Source organism: Athene cunicularia, assembly GCF_003259725.1.
Source record: "Athene cunicularia isolate RWA chromosome 8 unlocalized genomic scaffold, athCun1 chr8_part1, whole genome shotgun sequence".
Taxonomy (NCBI): Eukaryota; Metazoa; Chordata; class Aves; order Strigiformes; family Strigidae; genus Athene; species Athene cunicularia.
In genome coordinates, this window is record NW_020799109.1 from 28,089,075 (window position 1) to 28,114,454 (window position 25,380).

General features: G+C 38.0%; 1 protein-coding gene across 4 annotated transcripts in view; it reads right to left on the bottom strand.

Annotated features, from left to right (window-relative positions):
• The window catches only part of LOC113483084 (dynamin-3-like), a 196,710-nt gene that overhangs the window by 49,600 nt on the left and 121,730 nt on the right, over positions 1–25,380 (bottom strand). For 3 of the 4 annotated variants that reach the window (XM_026854334.1, XM_026854333.1, XM_026854332.1), the window contains exons 22-24: positions 18,316–18,425; positions 6,929–7,040; positions 3,072–3,083 (exon numbers count right to left, since the gene is read on the bottom strand). In XM_026854334.1, the coding sequence (XP_026710135.1) occupies positions 3,072–3,083; positions 6,929–7,040; positions 18,316–18,425 (234 nt within the window). The remainder of the gene's footprint in view (positions 1–3,071; positions 3,084–6,928; positions 7,041–18,315; positions 18,426–25,380) is intronic. The other variant, XM_026854335.1, reaches the window with a different exon arrangement.

Sequence of the window (25,380 nt, forward strand, 5' to 3'; positions counted from 1 at the left end):
CAGTAAGCACAGTAATGCAAAATAATTAGAACAACTTTTAAAATCAGATTCTTATTTTCCAAGTTGAATTTTCTCAAGTCTGAGCTCAGCATTAAAGTGATTGTTGATCCTTCAAATTAAGCAGAAATTATTTGCTAACTCAGGGCTTAAGGACGACAAAGGAAAGGTTAATTTTTTATGTTGAATTGTTACTTTGGGTTTTTCGGGATTTCTTTATTGTTTTATTGCTTGAGTGCCTAGAGCTTTGGAATCAAAGTTTCTTAAGGACATAGCATCTATCTAATCTTATAACAACGTTAGAAGCATCCTAAAGATGGACTTCATGAGAATTTACGGGTTTTGCTGTTTTTAAACAGCAGATGCTGAAGGACTGTTTTGGGGGGATTTTGTTTTTTAAATGAGGGTGATGAAGACACACAGGGGAGGAAGCAAATTCACAATATTGGATTAACACACTCAGAAGCATTCAGCTTCACTGTCTTCAATACCCGGACTGAAGCTACAATGCTCTGCACAACTCTGCACAACGCTCCACTCTTCCTCTGCGCACGGCTGTGGAGTGGAGTTCAGTTTTAATATTAGTACGATGGGGCTTGCCAACATGTGCTTGCTGAATGAGGTAGGTCTCCATTACCTCATTCTATATGACCCTTTTACATATTTTATCCAACAAAGCTTTTGAAGATATATTTATCTTTAACCATGTGAGAAATCTCACTTACGTTAATGATTGTGCAATAAAAAGTAAAAATAAAAATGATTAGTAGTCCGTTGATGATTATAAACCCTCTTCCCTTCCCCTCCATTTTTCTTAGGAACTCATTACTCCAATGTTTATTTTTACTTTTGTAAATCTAAGAGTGCAAAGCAGGAGGCAAAGGTATAAAAGCAGCCAGAATCTGAATGGGTGGGTGGGTACAGGATCTTTACATACACACATATGACATGATCCACAGTATGAATGCCATGCTGGGCACCACTAGCAGGAGGGTTACAGCTCTGCTAGCTACCCAGTAAATCTGTACCAGGAGAGTCAGGAAGCATTATGCCACTTTGCAGTAAAAAGCTGCATAAGAAGCTTAGAGAAACCATCATCATTCTCAACCTGCTATTTGTCTCTTCCTCTGACCCCTTCTCAAAAACTCTCATCACTTCTCAGGTTTACCCATTTCATTTTCCATGACACTAGGTGCAGAAATCTCAAAATGTCTGTGGGGTTTGAGCCCCTGCGGACAGCTGCAGGTTAATTCTACCTGTCTCATTGGGATAGTGTAACCTCCAGAATCCAGCATGAATGACCCATGTGAAAGAGAAGGGGGGTACACAGACGAGGATACAAGAATCCTTGCAAGGAACTGGGTCCAAGAGAAAGATCAGGATGATTTTCTAGAGATTTCTCTTGGAGTTACCTCCTGGCTGACAGCCCAGGCCATAGGGAGAACGTTTCTGAATCTACAGCAAGAATTCCCCTCTGTGCAGAGTGAAAGGATAGCTAACAGCTCCACCAATTCTCACATCTCACAGATTTCTCCTACGCTTACTTAGGGGTATCCTGCCTTATGCTAGCAACTGTGTCAGATGCTACGGGTTCTGACCTTCCTGAGGTGTCCCATAGCTCAGGTCTCTGGAGAACAGAGCTGGTCCGTGCAATTCCTGACCTCTAGACTGTTTCTGCCAGCCCCAAGAGCTCTTTGGTGTCCCATCTATCAGCACTTCACTTGACAGAGCATCTACAGTCTAGCCTCTCTCTGGAGATCAGATCAGCATCCACTGCAGCAGCAAAACCTTAAATCAGCATATCATAAAGAAAGATTATAAACATTACCTTGACATTTTAGTGTACACAGTTAACATTTACATTTCACACCACCTTCTATGTAAAGTCCCTCTCTCCATGTCATCAGCACACCACTTCTCTTAATTCCTCCCACCCAACACTAAAAGCCCCTTATCTCAGGCAGGCCAACAGAAGATTTTTGGTGCTTCTGAGCTCAGCTACTGTGGAGACAGAAGTGATCAAACACTCATTAAAAATACAAAAATTAAAAGCAGTCAAAATTCCCTCACATGCAAAACATTTAAAATCCACCTGAGTCTTTCCCAAATACCCTAGAAATGCTTCAAGGTCACAATGAGATGCCACAGGCAATATTTCAGGACCTACTTTCAACATTTGCTATGAAGCATCTTTTGACGCTCCAATTACAGCTTCCTAAGGGTTAATATACCAAAACAGGAAGGGGAAAAAAAAAAAAAAAAGGCACAAAAGTGGTATGACTTCTTTCCATGGTATGACAAACACTCTCTGCATCATATTCCAAAGCGCGAGATGTGCAATTTCCATTCTTAAGCTCAGTAAAAACAGCATTAAAAAGCACTAACCCTGGGAACTGCTTGATTATTAGTTTATCAGATCAACATCAGCAAAACTTTCTTTTTATGTGCTGCTTACTTTCAAAAAAACCCCTACCACGCATATTTCAGTTTTCCCTCTCCACACCCCACACCCTTCTGCTGCTGTCCAGCTGGAACACATCAAGGGTCTAGAAGCCAAGTCAAATGTTAACCCCACCCTCCTCCATCCATTTTAAGGCACCTTCAAAGCCAGTACACTGATCTAGTTCAGCTTAGCCAACAACGCCAGCAAATCTGTTATTTAAGACTTTAGTGCTGGGTTTTTATAACTGCCCATTAATGCAAGCTTTGATGTATGGTCAAAAAATCCAGCTGTAATGAGTTTCATCAGAATGTAGTAACCTTTCCTCAGAAGGTCTTTATTACTATACCTTCATAATCTTTGGTCCCAATACTGTTTTATAGTATCATTCTTACTGAACCACCTTAAAAAAACCAACACTCAGCAACACTTAACACATCTCCTTCCCCAAAATTAAAGCAAAGAGCCATTAATAGTATTCTAGAAGACACTTTTGCACCCACATTTTTAATTAGAGTTTGCTGGTAAGCATATGCAGGCAATAGTTGTGTAAACCAAAAAGAGAAACAAATTTTCCTGACAAAACCCTTGAGACAAGATATGAAAGGATTTTGTAAAAGGACAAACAACTTACTCTGTTGTTCCCCTTTGCAGGATGCAGCAAGGAGTAAAGAGGGGAAAAAAAGAAATATTAGATACATTTATTTTACATGCATTAAGTCTAACTCGTACAGTTCTGGAAAGAGCTCAAACCAAATTAGGAACTGACTCAAAGAACATTCACTGAATCCTTTAGCTAGACAGCTTCCAGGGGAGCATAGGACATTTGCAAAGGACAGAAAATGTTTGGTGAAGTTGTAAATTCACACAGTTTCAAAATTTCCTCTCTACACAAACATTCTGATTCCACTTTTGCTTCCTTCAGTGTAAATCGGGAGCAGCTCCTGGGAAGTTGGTGGACACTAACACAAGGGAGAAGAAAATGAGGCCTGAAATGATCTAGGGATGGGAGGGAAGCCAGAGGGATTTTTGTGCATTGGTAATACTGAATTTCCAGTATGTGAAGCAACCCACTAAACATGTCTTCTTACCCTTGCATGACAGCCACTCCCTACAACATGCTAATGAATGGAAAGTTTCACGATCCAGTGATTTTTAAAAAGCAAATATTGAACTTTTAGATTAGTAATATAAATAAGGAGGAGATGGCATTAGGGGAAAGGGGAAAAGGAATGGATGGGGCTAGCAAGGTAAAGCGGGCAGAGCAAGTTACGACAAACATCTGTGCTGTAATTTTTTTTTAATTGTGAGTTTTGCCATGAGCTGGCATTAAAAGTGTATATTATACAGTAGGAAGTCAGCCAAAATAAACACCAGCCTACAGTTGAGAAATACGGTCTGGAAAGGTTAGTCACAAAGTTGTAGTCATTTTTTAAAAAAGAAGGGGTTTGGATGCATCAGTCCAAAAACCCAGCAGTAAAGTCAGCTGGTAAATGGATATCCCGTTTCAAAGTGAACTGGCCACAGTGTGATTTATATCAAGCAAGCTGACTTGCATATGGGTTGAAAAAATAAAAACACTGATTCACTGCTATCCGGGTGGCTGTCAAAGCCCACGTCCTGACAAAAGCAAATCTCTTGGGAGAAGGAGGTGACTTGGCAAACTGAAAAAGAATTTGGGGGCTTATAGAGAAACACTGAGGAGTGATCAAAGATAGTTAACAAGAGAGTGAATATATGAATGTGATTGTGCATACCCATGTGCAGAGGGCCAGGGAAGGCAGACAAAATGAAGCAACAAAATGGAGGAATGGGGTGATACCTGGTGTTTAATTTTTAATATATTAATGAGATTTGTTTAGGCAAAAAGAAAATTAAAAGTCAACCTTGTACGTGTTTACAGGACTAAATTAATAACAGAGACTTCATGTTAGTGGCAGTAAGTAGTGAGCTGTATTACCACTATAATCACACAATTTTAAGCAGCACTACTAAAAAAACAACTGAAAAAATAATATTCCTAGTTAAGAGATTTGCCCCTGGTGAAAATTCAGAAAAAAATCTCTTTAATTCAGCGACAAATTCCTACTTTTCCTGCCACTGCAAAAGGAACCCTGCTAGGGGCAACTGCGTTGGGTTTTACATCAGCGTCCTTGTATGCAAGCAGCAGAACTGTTAATGAAAGCACACAGCTTAGCTTTCAAATTCCAGGCTGCACACACTGCTCTGGCAGTTACAGAAAGCAGGCCAGCTTCACCACTGCAATACTCCAGGTTTACAGCACTATTAATCTATTTTTCATTTCTAAGAAGCAATTTTTTCTACTTCTGGTGCCAAAGCCTCGGATGCTCAAAGTTACCAGCTGTGACTTGCACATGAAAAAGAGCGAGAAGGTCAGTCTGGGAAGGGGCTTGGGTACCTCTCTGCCTTTTTAACTCTGGAATTGCAAAGCTGTGGGGAAGCACTGAAGTGAACACAAGTTGCTGCCATTTCCTGGCAGTCTCTCTTACATAAAAACATGGTGTCTAAATCTTTGAAGGAGAATAAAAGACTTGGAAAGTGTCTCTAAAGCTATTTTATATTGTCAGAGGAATGTGTGAAACTGAGGAGTATGCCCAGGATTTTAATGAAATGATGATGATTTTTATTTAAGTTCCACTGCAGCTTCTAAGGTACCCTGCGCCTTGGAGCTTTTGCTTTACAAAATTCAAAACTTTAACAGCAGACTTGCAATCCACATTTGGACCTCTAGTCCTGTAGGAACAAAGTGGTTTGCAAGACTAGAGTAGCATCAAGCATCTTTCCTGAACAGCTTGATAGACTACTGAGTGAATTTCAAACTACAGGTGTTTGGAACCACAATATTCACTCCTTTTATTTCCAGCTCAAAGGAGAACTGAATTTTGACTCCCTTCTGTCTTTCAAGGAAGTCTCTCATCTTGTATCTAAGACCCTTTTGACAAACCAACTTTAAACAAAACCAATAACTTTTTATAAACATATTTGAAATACAAAATATTTTTAGGCAGAATAGGGAGACAGGAAGACAGAAGTTTAGAAATCCAACTAGTCTATCTTGTTTAAAGACAAAGTAACAGAGATATATGATAAACATGTCACAGAATGCAACATTAAACCAGAGGCAGCAAGAGGCTTTTTTGACATCATTATTAAAACCTGAGTAAGAAAAAAAAATAAAACCAACACAGTACTATGTTCTTAGTAATTAATTAGGTAACCTCTTGTAACTGATCCTTGTAAAATGACTTCTGATAGTCTTAGGTAGGAACTGATCTACAGGCAACCTACTGAAGAGTCACCAAAAAAATTTTTTTTTTTTTTTAAAAAAAAGGTAAAGTCTCAGATACCTGGTAGGTCTCCTGATAAATTTGGTTTTGAACTATTCTTTTAAAAGTCATTATCATCATCACTGTTTATTTCTATAATAATTTAAGAATACAGCAGTTCAAGGATTCTCTGATTTGTCTTTTGATGATAGCCTTGAAACTTGGTATGAGGAGTGGAAGCTGAGGGTTGTTTGCATCAGTAGCAGCTGGAGGAAATGCAGACAGAATTATACTGGAAGCTGTGGAGGTATGACAAGTATAAGGAAAATATGAGAAAGATGAAGAGATAAAAGACAACACAAGACCCTGGATTTAATGGACCTGGCCTTCCCATGGAAAATAAGCAGGAAGAAGAACAAATTCCATCAAAATCAAAGCATCATTTTTCAGAACAGATCTTCTGCTGAAGGAATCTATCAGGCTTACTGATGAAAGGTGAACCATGCATTAGAGAAACTTTCGAAAACTGAAATGACAGATATTTTTGCTAGTTAGCCTTCTCACTGGATACATCTCCTCAACCTTCATTTGAGATATTAAATATCAAAATAAGTAAAAAAAATGTGAAATGGTAGTTGGGCATATCCCACTTCCCAACTTTCTGTTTTTTCTGTTAAATTAATAGAGGCTTTTTTACTGTATCATGTTCAATTTGCTCCACATGACGATTAGCTGAATAAAACTGCCTTTGGAAAGGTTTAGCATGTGTTTCATACACAAAAAACATGCAATGAATCAGTAAAATAAATATACATGATTGCCTGGAATGCTTCTGTCAGTTCTGTAATACAGAGCTTGAGGGAATTAACTCTTCAAAGCACATCTTTACCTTAAGACGACATTAATAGAAACAACGAAGCTCAGGAAACCCCAAATTGCTCAACGTTTTTCACTACACAGATCCAATGAAAAACATTTTGGAAGGATTGGTTTGTGGGTTTTTTTTTTTTTAATATGGAAGTTTGACACATAAATTGATCTTAAAATATTTAATTATGAATATTTCAAAATTACCACAGAAGAGTACAATGAAAAGGCCACCCTTTCTTAAGTTATCTGCAAACATTGTGCTTTCCCAGATAAGACTGATTTTTCTGACTCAAACAGAGCAGCTACTGGAAAACTAGTGAGCTGTTCAACTTACTGAGGATTTATCAGGATAGACACCAGCTCGTAGCAGAGATGCCTTCCAGCTATCCACCTCCTCTTGGGAGTCACAGGCTAGCTCAAGGAAACGATAATCCTTGTAAACATTCCTAGAAGAAAGAGCACCACATTGTAAAACTAGCATTTTACTACTCTGTCATGCACACAGCATTTTAAATTAAAAATCCTTTTGCATCAAAAATTACTTGGTAATTGTTTTGGACAACAGAGTTGATGGGACAGGTGCTTGTTTAGTAATTACATGGAGTACTTAAAATATCTTAAGAATGCTACAGCACAGTTCTGGAAATAATAATCATCTGAAAGTACCATGAAACTACTTAAAATCCATTTTCCAGCTTTTGCCAAAATGGAACAGTTTTAGGAAAAAAAGTCTGTTGTGATGCAGAGGACAAACACACACAACACACCAGAAAAACTGCATGTCCTGTGACTGATTGCTGCTGTAACCAATAAATATTCAAATAATTAACAATACCACTTTTTCCCATCTTAAGTCCTTTCAGTGCATTTTATACCCTTTTTAGGTTTTAGACATCATGAATAACAGGGGAAAGAAAACAATTATAATTAGATATTTAAACAAACAAAACAAACCTCTGATGTCTGCCATGATAGTAAGAAAATTGGGGCATGTTTAAATAACACTTCTTGCAGGTAATTTACATAAATTGATAAATATAGTGAATCACTTAATGGAAGACAAGAGAAAGACGTATGTAGGATGGTGATACTTGTAAATTCTCCAATAAACAGAACAGATTTTTCCCCTTGCGGTTTATTCATTAGTTTCCAAATTCAAATTCTATATACAGACCAGATTGCTGTAAATTTGTCAGCCAACAGTCTTTTTAGGAAAGGCCACAAGCTTAGCTAACAAAGGTTAGGAAAACACATTTTGCTAGATATTAAGAGTTGCACAAGAATCAATCTTCCATCACAACCAGACTGTTTTCTTTCCTTAGCGAGCTATGTAGAAGGGGGAGTGGGGTTGATAGAGATTACTTCACTTTCACAGACAGCAATGATAAGGGGCCTTTTAGTTTCATTATGCAACTACAGAGGTCATTCCTGCCACATACTTTGAGGGGAAAAAAATGAATACACTACAGAACCAGGAAATAAAGCTATTATCACTGCTTAGACAAATTTCTTCAGTGTCCAGGCAGGATTTTAGCATCTCACTGCTGGAATACAAGCCACTTGATTTAATTCCCGCTCACAGAAGTGCTTCTCCCTTATGAACAATGTCACCAGACAGCTCCTAGCCTTGCTTTTTAGGGGTCGTCTTAGGAAACAAATAGAAAACAGGTAGAAAAATTGTAATTGAACAGCAAGTATTAATGCCTGAGTGTGAAGCAACCGTGACACCCAATCATTAAATTATCAGCCATGAAACCACAGTACAGCAACCAGAGTGTACCCACCTCTGGATAGAGGTAAATCAGATATCTTTAGCAGACTTACAGATTGCATTCAAAACTGCAAAGAATAAAGGACATACTCAGATTTCCTGATGTGGGTGACATAATTCTCACCAATTTCAATGGTTACATCTGAGCAGCCAGGCAGGTGTGCTCAGCGCTAGGCTTGCACTGCTCCTTCCTTGCAAGTGTCTGGATTGGAGATGCCACCGGTGTGTGCTTCAGTGCCCCTCAGGGCAGCACACTTGTGCTTCCTTCCCAGAGAAATCTGCCCACAAAGCGACAGACACACACTAAAGGGTCAGGTCCCGCAGTTTAGGCAAAGCCACTGACAGTGTGAATGACTGAAAGCTCCAAGGATTTTTTTACTGATTAGAAATTAAAAATTAAACCTTTTTCTTCCCCGACTCCAAAGGTGCTCATTCTGCCTTAAAGCAAATAATAGCCTGGATGACCTCCTCAGATGTCGTTATCTTAAACTGATGACAAAACACTTGAATTTTATTCAAATGCAGTATTATGGAACTCTGAGTCAACATTTACTAAACAAAACAAATAACTCAAAATAAAAAAAGAAACAAAATGGAATTGCCAGAGAAAAAAAATGCTTTAATTTATTGTTAGGAGAGACTGAGATAAGTTTTTTGGCTAAGTTAACTAAGTAGCTATTACCTAGAAGAAATAGGAAGCTGAAATGGTAAAAGGGTATTCTCAGAAAAGGTGATTAAAAATAACAATAGAGCAAATAAAGTCTGTAAAGCATAGAGATAGGGAAGTTCCAAAAATACTTTTATCTACAAGAGCAAAACAACATGACACCAACTTGTGAAAATATTTTTTCAGGACTGTCATGTTACATATTAAACTTTTTGGCATTTTATGACTTGCTACATCAAGCATAACTGTAGGAGGGATTTTAGCCAACTGCTTTGAACACATGGGTGATGGCAGACTCCCGTCTCCATGTCAAGACTTTTCATAGGTCTAGGAACACCTTTTGGGCAAACAGCTGATGTCTCCAGCTTTCCAAGGCCCCTCTCCCCATAGTATCTGAGAGTTCCACCACTTCAGCATAGCTACTCTTACCCACCACCACCACCGGCACAAGTGGGGAACTGAAGGACATACACAGAACCAGAACTCATAGGAAGCTTACAGTAAAGCAGGCAAATGGACGTTTGCCTCCCAAATCAGATTCCTTGCTACTAGACTTCCTTTGCCTTTCTTTCTTCCAGAAAGGCTGACAGGCACAGGAACTTCTCAAAAGCAACAAAGCCAAAATAACTTCTGCAAAGAGCGTGTCCTTTTTCTGTTACTAGTGGAATCTTACAAAAACACATTAACATGTTTTACTCATTAGGAATCCACTGGCGTCTCATGGAAAGCTGTAAAAACGTTCTTGAATGCAATTCAGATTTTCTGTTTTGTTCTCTTTCACTTTTTAAAATTGCTAAAGATATCAGCACAGAAACAGTTACTACTCAATCCTCACCTACTTACTCCAGATAGAATACAGTGAGATCATGTTCTCATTGTCATCTCTATAGCAGATAAATGGGACGTTATACATCAAAAAGAATGATATGATACAGGATACCAAGAAGCAAAAACCCTAAGCAATACAACAATAAAAATCTTGTTGATATTCAGGCATCTTTAAATCTAAGGGACTGTAAAAATAAAGCATTCCCCATGAATGGGGAAGCTGTGTGTAAAGCTATATACATATACCACATCTACCTATGCTGCTTCCTCCTACAGAGTCTCATCATTGTACTTTAATATTCCGCATTGTACATGAAAATGTATCTATAGCAGCATTTCTTGAAATTAATACTACTTTTTTTTCCACAGTGAAAAATACAAAAGGTTACCATTTGTTATCTGCAGATTTTATTACACTCTAGATATATAAACCTTAAGAACTGCATTCCAGAAAAAAAACCCACAACATAATTGCTTATGGAGATGAACAGACAATTGGACTAAAAGCATCATTTCTGATTCTGGAATAGTTCCACACTCAGGACATACCTCCTCTAGGCCAAACCCAATACTTGAAGTTTCAGCAGACACAAAGCTGTAACTTTCCTTACCCAACAACTTCTTCACTTTATTTTGGATTCCTTTCCCCCATATACAGTATTTCAGTGCTCAAAGTGAACTTTCTAATGCAGAAATGACCTTCACATTGTCCATAGGTTTTTCTTTAAGCCCTTCCATCACTGAAGAATCCTAACACGAAAACGTAGGAATGCAGTATTCGCAAGCGTACAAGAGGAAATGGAGATATGCCAAGTAAGTTTGAAGACTGAGCCCAAGTATGAGTTACTGAGATTCCAGTCCCACTAGTCCTGAAGCCTGGGCTGTCAACATTGTGTAGAAGTTTGCCTATAAAACAGTAGAACTATACAATCCAGGACCACAGGTGAAAAACACACAACTGAAAATCACAAAGAACAAACTTTCTAGTTGTTGGCTACAGTGGAGGCAATACCAGCTGGCTTTTCTCTACAGCAGTTGCCACATCAAAACTGCTTGTTATCTGAGCAAACTCAACCACCAAACCTCAAGATGTATACTAAAATAAGGTTAAATATTTATCTCCAACAAACCTGGAAAGATTTTTAAAGACAACCACTGTAGACACATTACAAACCCAATTAATATGCATGCATATATATTAATGCTTATCCACATATTAACCATATGTATTGACAGCTTTTAGATGGAGTTGGATCTGGAACATTTCAGTAGACAAAGATGTGCTGTGTACACATGGAAATTTTTTTATATATATAGAAAATACAAACCAAGATTAAATGAAGATGCATTTATTCTTGCCAATATGCGAGGAGACAGAAAAGCAATTACAGAGCAAGAACATTAGTGAAATTTTTAGAACTGTGCCTATAAGCCACTTTAATCCTCCAGAACACAAAACCACATTTAACTTCAGCAGTCACAATGAAACAAGCAAAGCTACTCACAGACTGAAAGACAAAGGAACATTTTCTTTTATAGGGATTTCAAACAACTGTGCTTATCATCTCAAATGATTTTTTTGGTAAACATTTCATCCTTTTATTAGGATGCAAGCAGAACTAAAATGAACATTAGAAATCTAGAACGAAATGCAAATTGGCCCAATTTTATTGCACAAAAAAATACAAAAGATTCAATTCTTAGATATTTCTTGATTGAAATTGAAATCATACAGAATATGTTTTTCATAAGTAGTTAACTAAAATGAAAAAGGGAGAAAACAACAGAATCCAGATACTCCAAATACACATGCACAAGTGGGAAATATATAATAATACTGGATGAAACTCTGCTCTACATTCTCTAATTATTCAACCTGGAACTGCACTGTATACACTCTGCTTATTCAACCTTAGTCATAGTATACCATTTTATACACCTTTAATTCCACAATGGGTACTCTGAATATATGCACTATTCTTCATATAAGAAAGCTCAACTAGAAGCTTGGCAAATCATATATTTTGAAGAATCAAAAATGACCATCTGCTCTGAGTTAACAGCAATGACTAACATTTTCTATCAAGGCTTGCCATTTCAGATCAGTCCAGTGTGAAAGCTAATTAAAATTAATTACACATGTCTTTGGAGATTTTGTCTTAATATCCAGAAAAGCCAAAGAGACAATCTCATGACATGAAATGTCATGAAACAATAGCACTTAAGGATTTTACCGCCTAACTCATGGGTGTCCCAGAAGTATAAGGATCTTTTCAAGTTCACACACAACTACACACACAAACCCACACAATTTAAAGGTGAAAATGAATGGAAGATATGCTGCTCAGTATATAGCCAAGCCTGGACAATGAAGTGTCTAGAATTCTATATGTAATCCAGAACAGAAATGCAGCCAAAATTAACATGACACAAGCCAAAATCTGCAGTAGTAACAGTAACTGGCACTAAAATATTCCATAACTCCCTGGAGAAGGAGGTTTGATCGTTTTTGTGGTGAGGGATGGAAGCCTGTTTTGGAACCTGCCTTGGGGCCACACAGATGCAAAAGCTGCTCACAGCTGCCAGTCCCGCATCAGGCATAGCAGGACCACATTGCCTGCTCCTGTCCTGTGCTGCTCCAGATGGGGCAGGGAGAGCCAGATCTTGCTGGGTCACAGTCAGCAAGCGAGGTGAAGCTGTCCTAAAGGCTGAGTCAAGTTTACCAGCCATGATTTAGCCCATGCTTACAACACCCATGTCTTTTTTAGGTGTCACTAACATTCCAGATCAAACACAATCACTTCGAGAATTTTCTTCAAGTACAGTTTAATAATGATATTTAAGGTATGGGTTTGGTACTTCTGCTTTCTTTCCCTGAGAACCCCTTCTAGTTTAGTAATAGCAGTTTTAAATCTCAATACCTGCACCACCTATCCACCATACTATGTTTTATTTATCATACAAAGAATTCTTGTCAATGATAACAAAAATGAAGCATTCTAGGAAAAGAAAAAGCTTTTTTGCTTTTTGTTTTGTTTTTAAAGTGAAATATACTTGGGGGATAACGGCTAGTTATTCCTTGAGTTTCTATATTTTTCTTATTCTTAAATATTATATTCACCAGCATCTTAGAACTTTGTTAACAAATATTGGAAGCTTTCTTCTGTATTAAATTTGTAGGGGTTTTTAATTAACTAGATTCTCATTTTTCCATCTCTAACAGAGAGGGCTCTGAATATCTTATAGTCCAGTTCTTCCTGGGGCTTAGGTTTCTGAGTAATTCAAAAACAGTAACTAAACATACATCTCATCTTAGGCTTTCTCCTTTAGCCTGGATTCCATCCAACACCTCCTCTGACCCGGTCTCCTTTCACTAGTTCCCTTTATTTTGGCTCTTGCTCAATTTCCCTTATATATGGATAGCAGTTAACCAGTTGCTGTCCATAAGAAGAAATTCAGTACTTAAAGGTCTAGTGCATTTAGAGTCCCAGAGCAGACTTGTGCTCCATCCTGTTCTAGAGCAACACTCAGCCAACAACATGCACCCAAAATAAATGCTGTCATACCTTTCACATAGTAGACATAGCGTATTTTCCTGGGTCCTACTAGGCAATGCAGTTTCTTGTGCAATATGATTCCTGACAGTCAGAGTGTACTCAGGAGTTAGTAGCTAAAATTCATCATCTGGCAGTTCTATTTCCAGTCCTATTGTATGCCCTCAAAACTTCCTTTTGATCACTTTCCTCTTGACATTCATCTGTTTTTCAGATTAAGGATCTGTTTCTACAACGAGCCTGCCCCAGACAGCCAGCTCTCATGGAGGGATGGTAGGTTCTGTCATACTGCTTCATGATTATTGAGGAGCATTTAGCTCTCAGGAGCCTATTGTGAAGGCAAACAAGAACAGTTCTGTGCTTTCAATTTGCTCCTCACATCCCCCCATCATACAGAACCACAGAGGTGAGGAAAGCAACACCATTATTTGGTTTCATCTGGATCCTGGTTGGGTGGGAAAGTAAGAGAAAGGGACACTTGGTGGGATCTTCCTCCGCAAGGAAGTATTTAACACACTGGTTCTGCTTCTCTGGCTCCAATGAAAGGAATGAGTTTGAAGAGGAACACAGCTTCCTGCATAGGAAAGACTACTGACAAGGGACTCTCTGGCAGGTGACTCTTCCTCACTGTGCAGTTGCTACTCCCAGTATTGATAGGAAAGGCCTGAAAATTCACCAACAACAAACACTTCAGCCTACTACCATTTTATAACCCCCACAATCTTCACCTAGTAGAATCTGTGCTTCCACAAAAGAGAAAGAATCTCTCCAGAGTTGGAGAAGAGGTAGGAAAGGAAGCTTTTTCTCTGCTTGTAGCAAAAGAAGAGAGTTTTTACCTACTGCTTCTCCTTTATTTAAAAGAGAAGTAGTATTTAGATGGAGTTGTAATACAGTAATACAATTTATTGACCAATAAATCAGGAAAAAAGTACAACTACTCCACTGCAAAGGCAAAGGATTACTTTAGAACAACACAGAATCTAGTAAAATAGTGCTATATGGATCCTGTAGTCAACTGGGCAAGATCATGAGAAATAATGACTGCTTGCCCTTCTTAACTTGGGAGAGATGGGACCCATTGCATAGATTGTAAAGGGAGGTACATTTAAGACCACAGTTCTTGTCTCAGACTACAGTACATAGCTAAAAGAAAAAGCACCAATCAGCAAATAATTTTTACAGGAAATATATGGGGAATAGGCAAAGTGTTTGGAATTAAATCCTAGAAAGAAAGTAAAATTTCTGGGATGGGCAGAATTTGTTTTGTTTGTTCGTGAACTCTGCACAAGTCTTTCACATGCAATGAGGACACCGCAGGTTAATCTACAGGCACTGACAAAATCATCTTTCCTCCATTCTTAGCTCTAAGTCAGTCAGTGGCTACATCTACACAACTTCATGTTATGTTCTACAGCAGTACTGTAAACAGTTTCTACAGTATAATTATTTTTGAATACTTTTAATATAATTGATCTCTTTTCCCATCTAAAACACTTGCCAGCAGTTTACTGTGGAGGAGAAAAGAATGGTTTAACACAAAATAGGATTTACTTTCTTGAGAGCTTTAGGTTTAGACACATACTACTTGACCCTAACAGCTCAACTTCAGTTGCTTAAAGGCAGACTCCTGTAGATACACATGGCCAAAAATGATCCAGGAGTCAAAGGGTCTCACTCTAACATACTTTGTTTTAATATCAAGTAATGCTAAGGTAAGCTAACTAACGGAGGCCATTTCTAAAGGTCTTCCATGGTGTTTATAAATTAAGTAGATGGTCCCACTCAAAAACTTTAAATAAATTAGCTTGCTGAAAGACAAAACTCACCTACCCCTCCTTTGAGCATTACTGTATCTATTTCATACCTAGAGGGTTTTTTTTCTCCTATTTTTTTTTAAATTGTAATTAGAAAGTAACAAGAAAATAATTATTTCACAACACAGCCTTTTCATAAACACGTAATTATGTTCACTTCATGAGAATTTATCTTCACTGTGAAATCAATCATCACAGTCTCCATTTACTATACATTACCAAGTCACATTTGATTCCTGTCAGAGATCTGTTGACTTGTGCAGTAAATCAAAATGACGGATACTGTTAGTTTCCTTCTGCATCTATCCCCAAGCCTCAGCTAACTCAAGATGTTTTTTCCTTCTATGCAGTGAAATAAGCATTTTCCTGGTAACTGTATTTCAGAACTGGAAAGGTTTTCATAAATGGAAAAAATGCAGGGCATAATCCAGGAAACTATTGAAATGTACAGTATCAGAAACATATGGCTGTAGCAAATACCTATGCAGTGAGGGCCTGGGTATGAAAAAGAGAACAAGCTTATTAAAATTCTTCTCCTAAAGGATTTTGCTTGAAAATTAAAATACTTTAAGAAAGTTTGCACAGTCAATGAAAAAAAAAAATGCTGCAGATTATGGAAAAAAAAGAGATACAGAATAATCTCCATGCTATCATGGAAACTGGAACAGATGATTTTTGCCTTTGTTCTTTAATGATCTACATCTTAAACAGCAAAATGGTTCCACAACCAGAACCCTCAGTGTGCAAACTTAGAAAGCTGATTTCTTTCTCCATTGCTAAGGATTTTTAATTTAAAAAAACCCACTCCCCCCCACCAACCAGAAACTAAATTAATTTACATGAATTTTGAAAAGCAAGAAAGCCACATACAGATACACACACACCCCCATTCAGAAACCAGAAGTCAATGGATTAGCGTAAAGTAAAACAACAAGACGACTCCTTATTTCAACAGATATTTACTGATTCCCTGTTTCAGTTTCCCTAAGAATGTGGGACAGGGAACAGTCCCCAGTTGTAGACCAGATCACTTTACTCAAGCCCCAGTATCCCTGCTTCTGCGGACACAATCTCTGAGTTTAGGAGACAGTGGAAAACTGATACTAAACTTGTTTTGACCAGTTTGTGCCAGCAGGCAGATTTTTAGAAATATCAAAAATCAGCTCTTTTATAGCAACAGAGGAATTGCTGTTGTAATTAGAATTCAATAAATACTTCTTCATTAACAACTTCTGCCTCCTTTTAAGCTCCAAGACTGTGTCCCTGCCTCTCCCAAGGAAAAGTTATTTTGTTGTCTTATTGCTGTGCTATCATGTCTTAACACGCTCATATAGATAGATATAAAGATGTTTTTAGAGAAGCTTACAGATGCTGGAGAGCCTACTCACAGCTCAAATGGGCAGGGTTATTACAGACATGGCAAACATTTTAGACATCTGATTTTGAAATCCTTGCTGTCCAGTATGTACAAAGATCCAGTGAAAATTCGAATGTGAATGAATATAACATCCAAATAAATCCCAAATTTGCCAATGGAAATGCACACTTCTCTTGGATTTTCACAGAAGTTCAGTGATTAATATATAAATGATGAAAATATTCAAAAGTCATTAGCCAAAACAAAGGAGAAACAACAAGCTAAAATTAACAGATTTCTCACAAAAGGAACTTAATATGTACAGCTGATACTAAGCCACCAGGACAAAGTTATCTTGACTGACTGATACACGTGCAATGTCAGGATGATTCACATATATCTACAGCAGAATAATCATAATTAAATTAATTTCCAGCATCTGAAGATCATTTATGTTTTGAAACACACTAAAAGTTTTTCAAAGCTTTCTTCTGTGCTCCAGAAATGCAAGTGGTCAAGTGTTTGAAATCCTATTCCCAGCAAGTATGTGTGTGACATACTTTCAAAGGGCATCTCCTGGTAGACAATGTCCACATGTAGGCTAGCTGAGATCTCTGCAGATGTAGGCAAAGTGTTCATGGGGTAAGTTCAGAGTGAGACTCACATTGCATCCTCATGTTTCTGGGGCTAGCAGAAGCTTGACAGCCCAGAAATCCTGTGTTTTGCTTTTGCTTTGCAGGAGGGAGGAACACTCCTTGCTTCTGAAAGAACTATTTCTGGCCAGTTCAGGAGCAACAACAGCTGGCTCTGCAGGGAGCCACATCCAGCCCTCATCATTGTGAGCAACATCTGAATGTATTGCCAAGCTTTGGCAACGTGAGGGGGGAGCGGATATAGAGGAACTTAGCAGAAGAGAAGACAACAAGGGCATCTATCCATGTTACCACTACAATTAATTTATTTTCTTGAAAAGGAACTTACAGAAGTTACACCTTATCTGCTCAAATGCAATTCCACTAAGACAGCTGCGAATGCAACAAAAAAAAAAAAAAAAAAGTAAATAAATAGAAATTTACAGATCATTCGTATGTTTGAGTGTTGTCATGTTTCCTTGACTTATTTGTGCACAGTAATCTGAACTGGCTGTGCATCAGGAGTGGGCTTCCATAGAGTACCCATACCACTTAAATCAGAGGATGGAGTCTGAAAGGAAAACTATAATGGCAAACACTACAAAGCAAAGATTCTATTAATTAGGGAAGCAGAGGAATCTCATTTTGTTCTCCATTCAGCAGTATATAAACCCAAACAAACAATAAAGTGACTCCCAAGATTACAGACAGGCAAGATTTTCCACTGGAGATGGTGAAAAGCAATTACACTTTTGTGATTTACAACAGTTGAATCTGGTCACAAGGTATAGAAGTCATGAATGTTTTGGTAAGCCTAGGTGATTGCCAAACAAAACAAAAATAGGATCAGGAGATGATTATTCAGCCATACAGAAGAACTAGATGACTAATCATGGAGCTGTTTCACTCCATGAGTGGCTAGAAGGACACTAACCTTTCATCCCATGATTATGCAACAGCAAAGAAGCAGATATATTAAGGGTATAAAGATGTTTCTTCACTCAGCAAAGTGGAAATACCAGAACTGCATTCCCAGTTATTAAAATGCTCAGCTAGATAATTTTACAGAAATATCTGCCGAATAGCACATTTTCTTACCTCTGCTCCGTGTTAAACAATGCAAAGATATGTTTGCTAGACATGAAACTCTTTTCAACATCTCGCACTTTCAAGTTGTCCAAAGGAAGCATATACTTTTTCTCCTTTTCCTAGAAAAAAACAACAGATTACAACAACACTGTGTGAGAAGTTTTGAAGAAGCTTGATCTCAGCAAGCTCCGCTTAGTTGGTAATGCCTTCAGTACATTTATTATCGTAAGGGAATATCCATAAATGAAATGTCTGCTTATGTTTCATAGACATGCCTGCCGCAGAAATGAAACCTCAATTGCAGCTCTGTTTTTCACTGACCCTCTTAAAACATTTCCTGATAAAAAAATTCCAACTCAAACACATAAGCATCTACATTTATTATTCTTCATTCCTCTAAATTCTAAAAAGAAAAGGGTCAGACTTAACTAAAATGGAAATATTTAATCAATACAGAACTCTTCTACCCTATCTGCATAGCGACTGGAGTAATCTGTGACATAAAATTAATCTCTACCTGTAATTACTGTTATTAATTATTTATCAGTGGCAAGTGATATTCCCAGGGATAAATTTTCATTCTTCTGGTAACAAATAAATAAATTTAAAAATTATACAAATCAATCAAAATCATACCATCATCAAGGTTTTATATATACCATATACAAACAAAGCCAACTGTAATCTAACCAGCTTGTTTCTCCAAACAGCAAGAATTATTTATTCACTTTCTGTACCCAACTCCTTCTGCATTTTCATCACAACTCTCATTTACAACACATCCTCATTTACAGCAATATCACTATAATTTCACCTTTTCTAGGTTTCTTGCTTCCTGTCACTCCAAATTAAGGACTAGTACCACTCTCAAAGTACCTTATAATGACAGAACAAAAAAGCCCCGAGATTATCAGATGTTCCCATTGTGTTAAACTTCCTTGAAGTCCTCCTGCTGAAGGATAAACCAGGGCAAAGCTCTCCATTTTGCTTTGCAAATACACTCGGTGCTAAGTAGAAGCAATCCAAAGACAAAAGGGGCATTCTCATACCAGTTTTGCACATCACAATAAAATTGTGATAAGGGTCCTAACACAGGACAGAGATTAACACCTTTCAAAGGATATTAAGGTACTGTTAAGGCTGGTGCCATTACCATGGCAGCAGTGGAGAGGGGAGAGGATTTATGCCCCGGAATTTGTGCAGCAGATACCAAGTGGGGTTCTCTTGAATATGGCTACTCAATGACTCTACAGAAGTTCAATAAATCACCAGAGTTGGAAAACTTAGAACTCCTTCACAGTTCCTTATCTGCCAACATGAAGCAAGGCTGAGTCGCCTCTGTCTAGACATCATCAGAACTAGCTATCAAGTCCAGCATCCATTGCAATTGCTGAAGAATTGCAAACTGGGACATCACTTAGAGTGGTTGGCTCAAATAAGAAATATGCATGTGATAATAGTTTATTGTATGCCATAAAACAGGGCAAAAGGGACAAAACAAACTAGGACTTACTTCCCAGAAGAAATATACAAAAGTAACTTCCACTGCACAGAACTAGAAGTCCTTGCTAGACAGAGATGTGGGCATCTGTACTGTGGGTACTGCGAGGGCAGATGCAATTCAACTTGGCTAAGCCTCAGAAGATTGCAAAACTAAACCAGATGAGAATGTACCTAAGAGTGAAACTATACAAATACAGCAACATGTCCAACAATGGCTCACTTTCCTAGACAGCTTCATAATAGGCCTCAGTAGAGGAAAAAGCGTATTTCAAAGGCCCTTCTGGAAAAGTCTTGTTTTGTTGAACACAAGAGTTATCAAATGCAGTGTGAGAGTATTACATAAAAAGTACTTGATGGATTTTCAAACTGACTCTAGCTGAGCCATCCTAGAAATTATTATCCACAGAAGATAATACATATGCACGTTCTTCACTATATAACAAGAATTCCGAAGAAGGAATCTAGTTCTGTGCCAGTCTATAGCTATTTATCACAGTTCATATCTATATTCTGCTTCCAGGGAACATATACTCTCTGAACCTCTGGGGCACTCTCTGAAGGAAGAGTATACTGTCATACATTCAGTAAGTATTAAAAAATTAAGCAAAGTAATTTCATAATTTGACAATTAAAAAGTAAATAAATAATATTAAACAAAATAAATCACTTACATTTACATATAAAAATTAGAAGTACACTGTCCTCTAACACCGAGTTTTATTGATATGATCTGGTTTGATATTATAAACTAATGTCCTAAATAGCTCTAGTAGCATTTAAAAGGTAACAATGTGTTAGCTTTGCTGTCATGAAAAAGTGACACACGCTTGAAAAATATCATAGCATATAAATTCAGGAGAACACATATTAAACTTTGTGTTAAAAGCAAATAATTTTTTTCAGCTGAAAGCTGGACTGCATGGTAATGCAAGATACTTTCTTTTCTATTTCAATTTCATAAAAAAAAATCTTTTGGGGAGTAATATACATGTTATTTATTCCATCATAATGAAGAAAAAAAACTAGGTAAGATTAATTTTTATTCTGTAAAACTTATTTTTCTTTGTTACAGAATATGCTTATAATGATTTACTATTCAGTTACCAGAAATTTAAGAAGTTTCTGATGAAGTGTTTGTTCGGACAGACACTATTTATTGGCAAACCAAGCAACCACAGATGAGTAAAAATAGAAACTGATGAAAAAACTATACCAAGAATCTGATTGTCTAAACAAAAATTCCACAAGCAGGAAAGTTTTATAAATGTATGATGCCAAACTGTGAGAAAGTGTTTCTTCTGTAGCCACTAGGAAAAAGGAAATGCCTACTGAAGGCTAAGAAGTGGTTGGTATTTATTTACATGGCCTCCTACCCACATGCTGAGACAGAGCAATTTCCAAGAAAGGGCAATCATAGGGTCCCTATGCTTGAAGCTAACAGACAGCATGTCACATATGAGAGATCAGACTTAAATACTGCTTAATTCAAGGAGAAAGATATTCCTGCGACATTGAAGTGTGGCAGCAAAACACATAGCAACTTGTTTTTCCCCCCCTCAGACAAAGAGGAAAAAAAAAAATATAAATGGAGCATGAGCTAATTCAACAACAGATGAGCCCAACATCATTTCGCCCTTAGGTCAATTAATATTATGTTATGTCAGGGCAAAAAAAAGCTCCAGCCAGGATTATCTGTGCATGTTTCCCACCCTGAGAGGCTGACAGCATAAGAAACAGGGAATGTATGAACCCTGGGAGGAATGGGGCTAGGCACACTTCTACAAGTGACAACATGCACATAACTGTGGGTCCAGTTTGTCCCCCTTCAGCACTTGTTCTTTTTTATTTATAGATTTTTATTTTTATAATGGGGCAGAGAACTTAAGTGTGACATGAGGGGAAAAACCAGCACATGCTGATCTCATGTAGAGACTTTGCCTCTCTTTTTCCTATACAGAGTAGAAGGAAAAAGTGGGAGGTAGCATGGCCCATTCCTCTCCCTGTGACATGGAAAAAAAAAAAAAATCCCCATAATGCACCTTAGAAAAACAAACCAACCTGCTAGCCTGGGGAGGCCTTCCCACCCTTGAGACAATGTTTCACCACTCGTGGGCATGCTTAGCACTCACATCCTTAATGGACTAGTTCTGTTCTCTGACAGGCAAGTAAGCTGCCAGGAACTGACAGCATGATGTAAATGTGCCATACTACAACTGCCCCTTCCTTCTGCAGTGTTTAAATGTACTAAAAATAAATACTGCTGAAGTCCAAAATGGCCTAAGGGATGCAAAAAAATACAACAGCAGCTCCCTTCCCTCCAGCAAGGTCTCAGCCAGCCTTTCCAAGCTAATGAACTTCATTTCATTTTCAGCCAGGGGCAGAAATAATTCCTTGCTTTTGGAACTTTGTAGGCTCCATCAGAAGAAACAACCTTGGACACAATGTCAGCTAACTGGATTATAAGGGGAACAAAATTCCTTTACTTCAAAGAAAAGAGACTGTTAAATTATTTTAGCTTTTTCCATCTATCAAAGGTGGATTTGTTACATTTTTATTTGTTACTTCAGGATAGCTACTGCACAACAGCAGCATGCAGGACGAACTCTATTCCTCACTCAACCTGAGCAACAGAAGCAAAATTCATGCAGGACAAGCCAAATATATGATGCTCAGATTATGAAAGCCAGGTCTGAGCCTGAGTGCCAGCCTAGTCACACTTTCAGTTACATCATGGGGAACTGACCCGGTTTGCTCACCACTTTGTAATGCTTTTTAGAACACCAATTTCCAACCAGGGAGTCATGGCACCAACCAAAACCTGTCCATGCTGATTGTGGGGACCACAAGCTCAAAGAAATCCAGCTCCCAACTGGAAGTGCAGGACACGCTGGAAAAGTTGAAACAGCCTGGTTTTACAGCAGGATTCATCCAGGTGTATCACTTTGTACTGAAAGTACAACTCTCATGAGTAATTACTGTGCACTGATAGCAAATCCATTACATGCTTCTGCCATTAGTTTTATGCATTAATAAGGCAAAATAGTGAACTACTGTAAAATGATAAACTGAGGAAGAACAGTTTTGAATTAAAGCTTGAGAACAGCAGATTAAAACGTTGGCATTTCTGCCTCTCAACTAGATTTCCAGACTGACACTTGTACTACTCTCTGCATTTGTTTCCACATTAGTAACTCAGGCCTAATACTTCCCCTGCTCACAAGCATCAAGCTAGACCTTGTTTCTGCAAGCAGCTAGTGATGGCAGGGCATCATTAAGGTATCCTGAAATCAGGGTGCTAAAATGTGTAGGTGGAACACCAAAGCTGAGCAACTATTTGGCAAAGCAGTTAAGCAGCAGAGGCGGAAAATACCAAAATGAAGTTGTTCTACGGTACTGCACTACCATAGACAGCTGGATCACTACCTTCATTTTACAGACAGGAACAGACACTAGAAGCAGTGGCTTGTGAACCTGCTGAGCCAGAACAATCTATATTGAAGAAAGAAGAAAAAAAATAGTAAGTGTCAGGAAATGCTGGTGGTGGGCTAAAACTCTGCCTGTTTACTCCTGAAAAGGAAAGGCTCAGACTTGTTTACACCTAGGAACTGCTCTCACTGCCAGTATGTACTCTGGAGCATTTGATGAAAATGCAAACTATTAAGATGTCTCATAGCAACTTTTATAGTATTGAAATCAATATCCAGGAGTTAACTATATTCTAACTTTAAATATACCCAAGAGAATTTTACTGTTTCTATTTCAGTTTATTTTTCTCTCTCAGTTCTGAAAGCCACACAGCGTCTTCCACAATGGTCTCTGCTTTACCACACTTGGCTTTAGAGCATACTCTGAAAAATGAAGCATGAGATACATATTACTGCAGACTTCTGAAGAAAAAACAAAGCAAGTTATTTTATTACAGACAACTTCGCAATGCGGGATTCAGGCCTGAACATGCTCCTGGGTACAGCTGTAGAAAACATAATTCTAAACCGTCCAAAAAATTAAGAAGGAGCTGCTTTAGCAGAAAAACAATGTACACATAAACATTCTAACATTTTATTAAAAAGCACAGCAAAAGAATACTTAGTAAATTGCAGATGGGAAGACCATGTTTCTTCCACCTATGCACCTCTCTCTCCAGCCTTCTACAATCAACTCCTACATGGCTTTAGCTGTTGATAATAAAGCATTGAAGCCAAGCACTTTTCCAGGAGTTTCTTTTCTTTGACCACTGAAACCAGATTCAAACGACGATAGATTCTGATTCTTCAATAAAGTCAGCCACACGAGCATCAAGAAGCACTCCGGTATGTACAAATTATTCACTGTGTGATCAAGTGAAAGTTTTCAGACAAAAAATGAAAAATTATTGTCTCTCTCCCTGAGACTCCTCCACAGGTAGGTGGATTACGTCTCCATGATTACACTACCATTCCCCTTCCCGCTCCGCTCTCACCATGTGCCAGAACTCTGTGCTACGCCGCAACAGAGGTACATTACCTAGAGAGCTGTTTTATTACATGTATCCATATTGACAAGAATAACCCAGTGTGACATATTAGAGAGCTGTCACATATAGGCATATATATAATTAAGTATCAACAAAGACAGAGAAGACCCATTATGCAACATATAAGAGAAACAATTCCAGGAAAATGCTAAATAATAACACAAGACCTCCAAATTGAAAATCTCAATACCAAAAAATTACAACAGTTTAGTGCAGTAAAACAGTCTGTCAGAACAAAGGAGTGCATGGCACAGAACAAATACCAAATCTTAGATTCCCTTTGTGTTACTCTGCCATGGTGGAAATACGAGTTCCTTATATGAATCAAAGCTGAAAATGCCAAACCTGAAACTGCAATTGAAAAACAGAGATCTAATGATAGAATTCAGCTATTTCAGGTTTGAGTTACTATCTTTTTATATTTTGCATTTGTAGTATATTTTCTAGGAAATTATGCATACTCCTGGCACTTTCAATTTTTTCCCAATCTTCTGGTACTTTTTCCCACAATACATTATTAAAAAAAAATTCAAGAGGCCTGTTGTATCTCTGGTGTTTCTTTGGATTAAATCTGATCCTAATGTTAAATCAGTCTTTAGTCCATTCTTGTAATTCATTTTACAGTGTGTTACTCATTTCTCACAGTGTTTTTATCTTGTAAGAAGGGGTATTATATTTGGTTTTGCACTTTCCTTCTGCCCAAGCTTCTCCAGGAACAGAACCACAAGACTTCACAACTTTGTATTTGAAATACTTTATCCTTTCCTGAAATGGTCACTGGTGTCTTTCTTGAAAGGAGTTTACTATCCTGCTACATTTCAAGACTTCACAGGACACCGATATAGGATGTCTCTACACCACTCTTTTGCAGCTCAGCTGTGCAGCTTTAGCTGAGGGTTTACAGGGAGCTGAACTGCAGCTTGCCTTCACGCAGCATACACTAGAGCAGAACCTCACAATCCACCTGCTCAGAGCTGGGCAGACCTGAATCACTCCTCCTCGCCTGCAGGAGAGGATGGGCATAGCACACAACAACGAATAACCAGAATCCTTGGGGA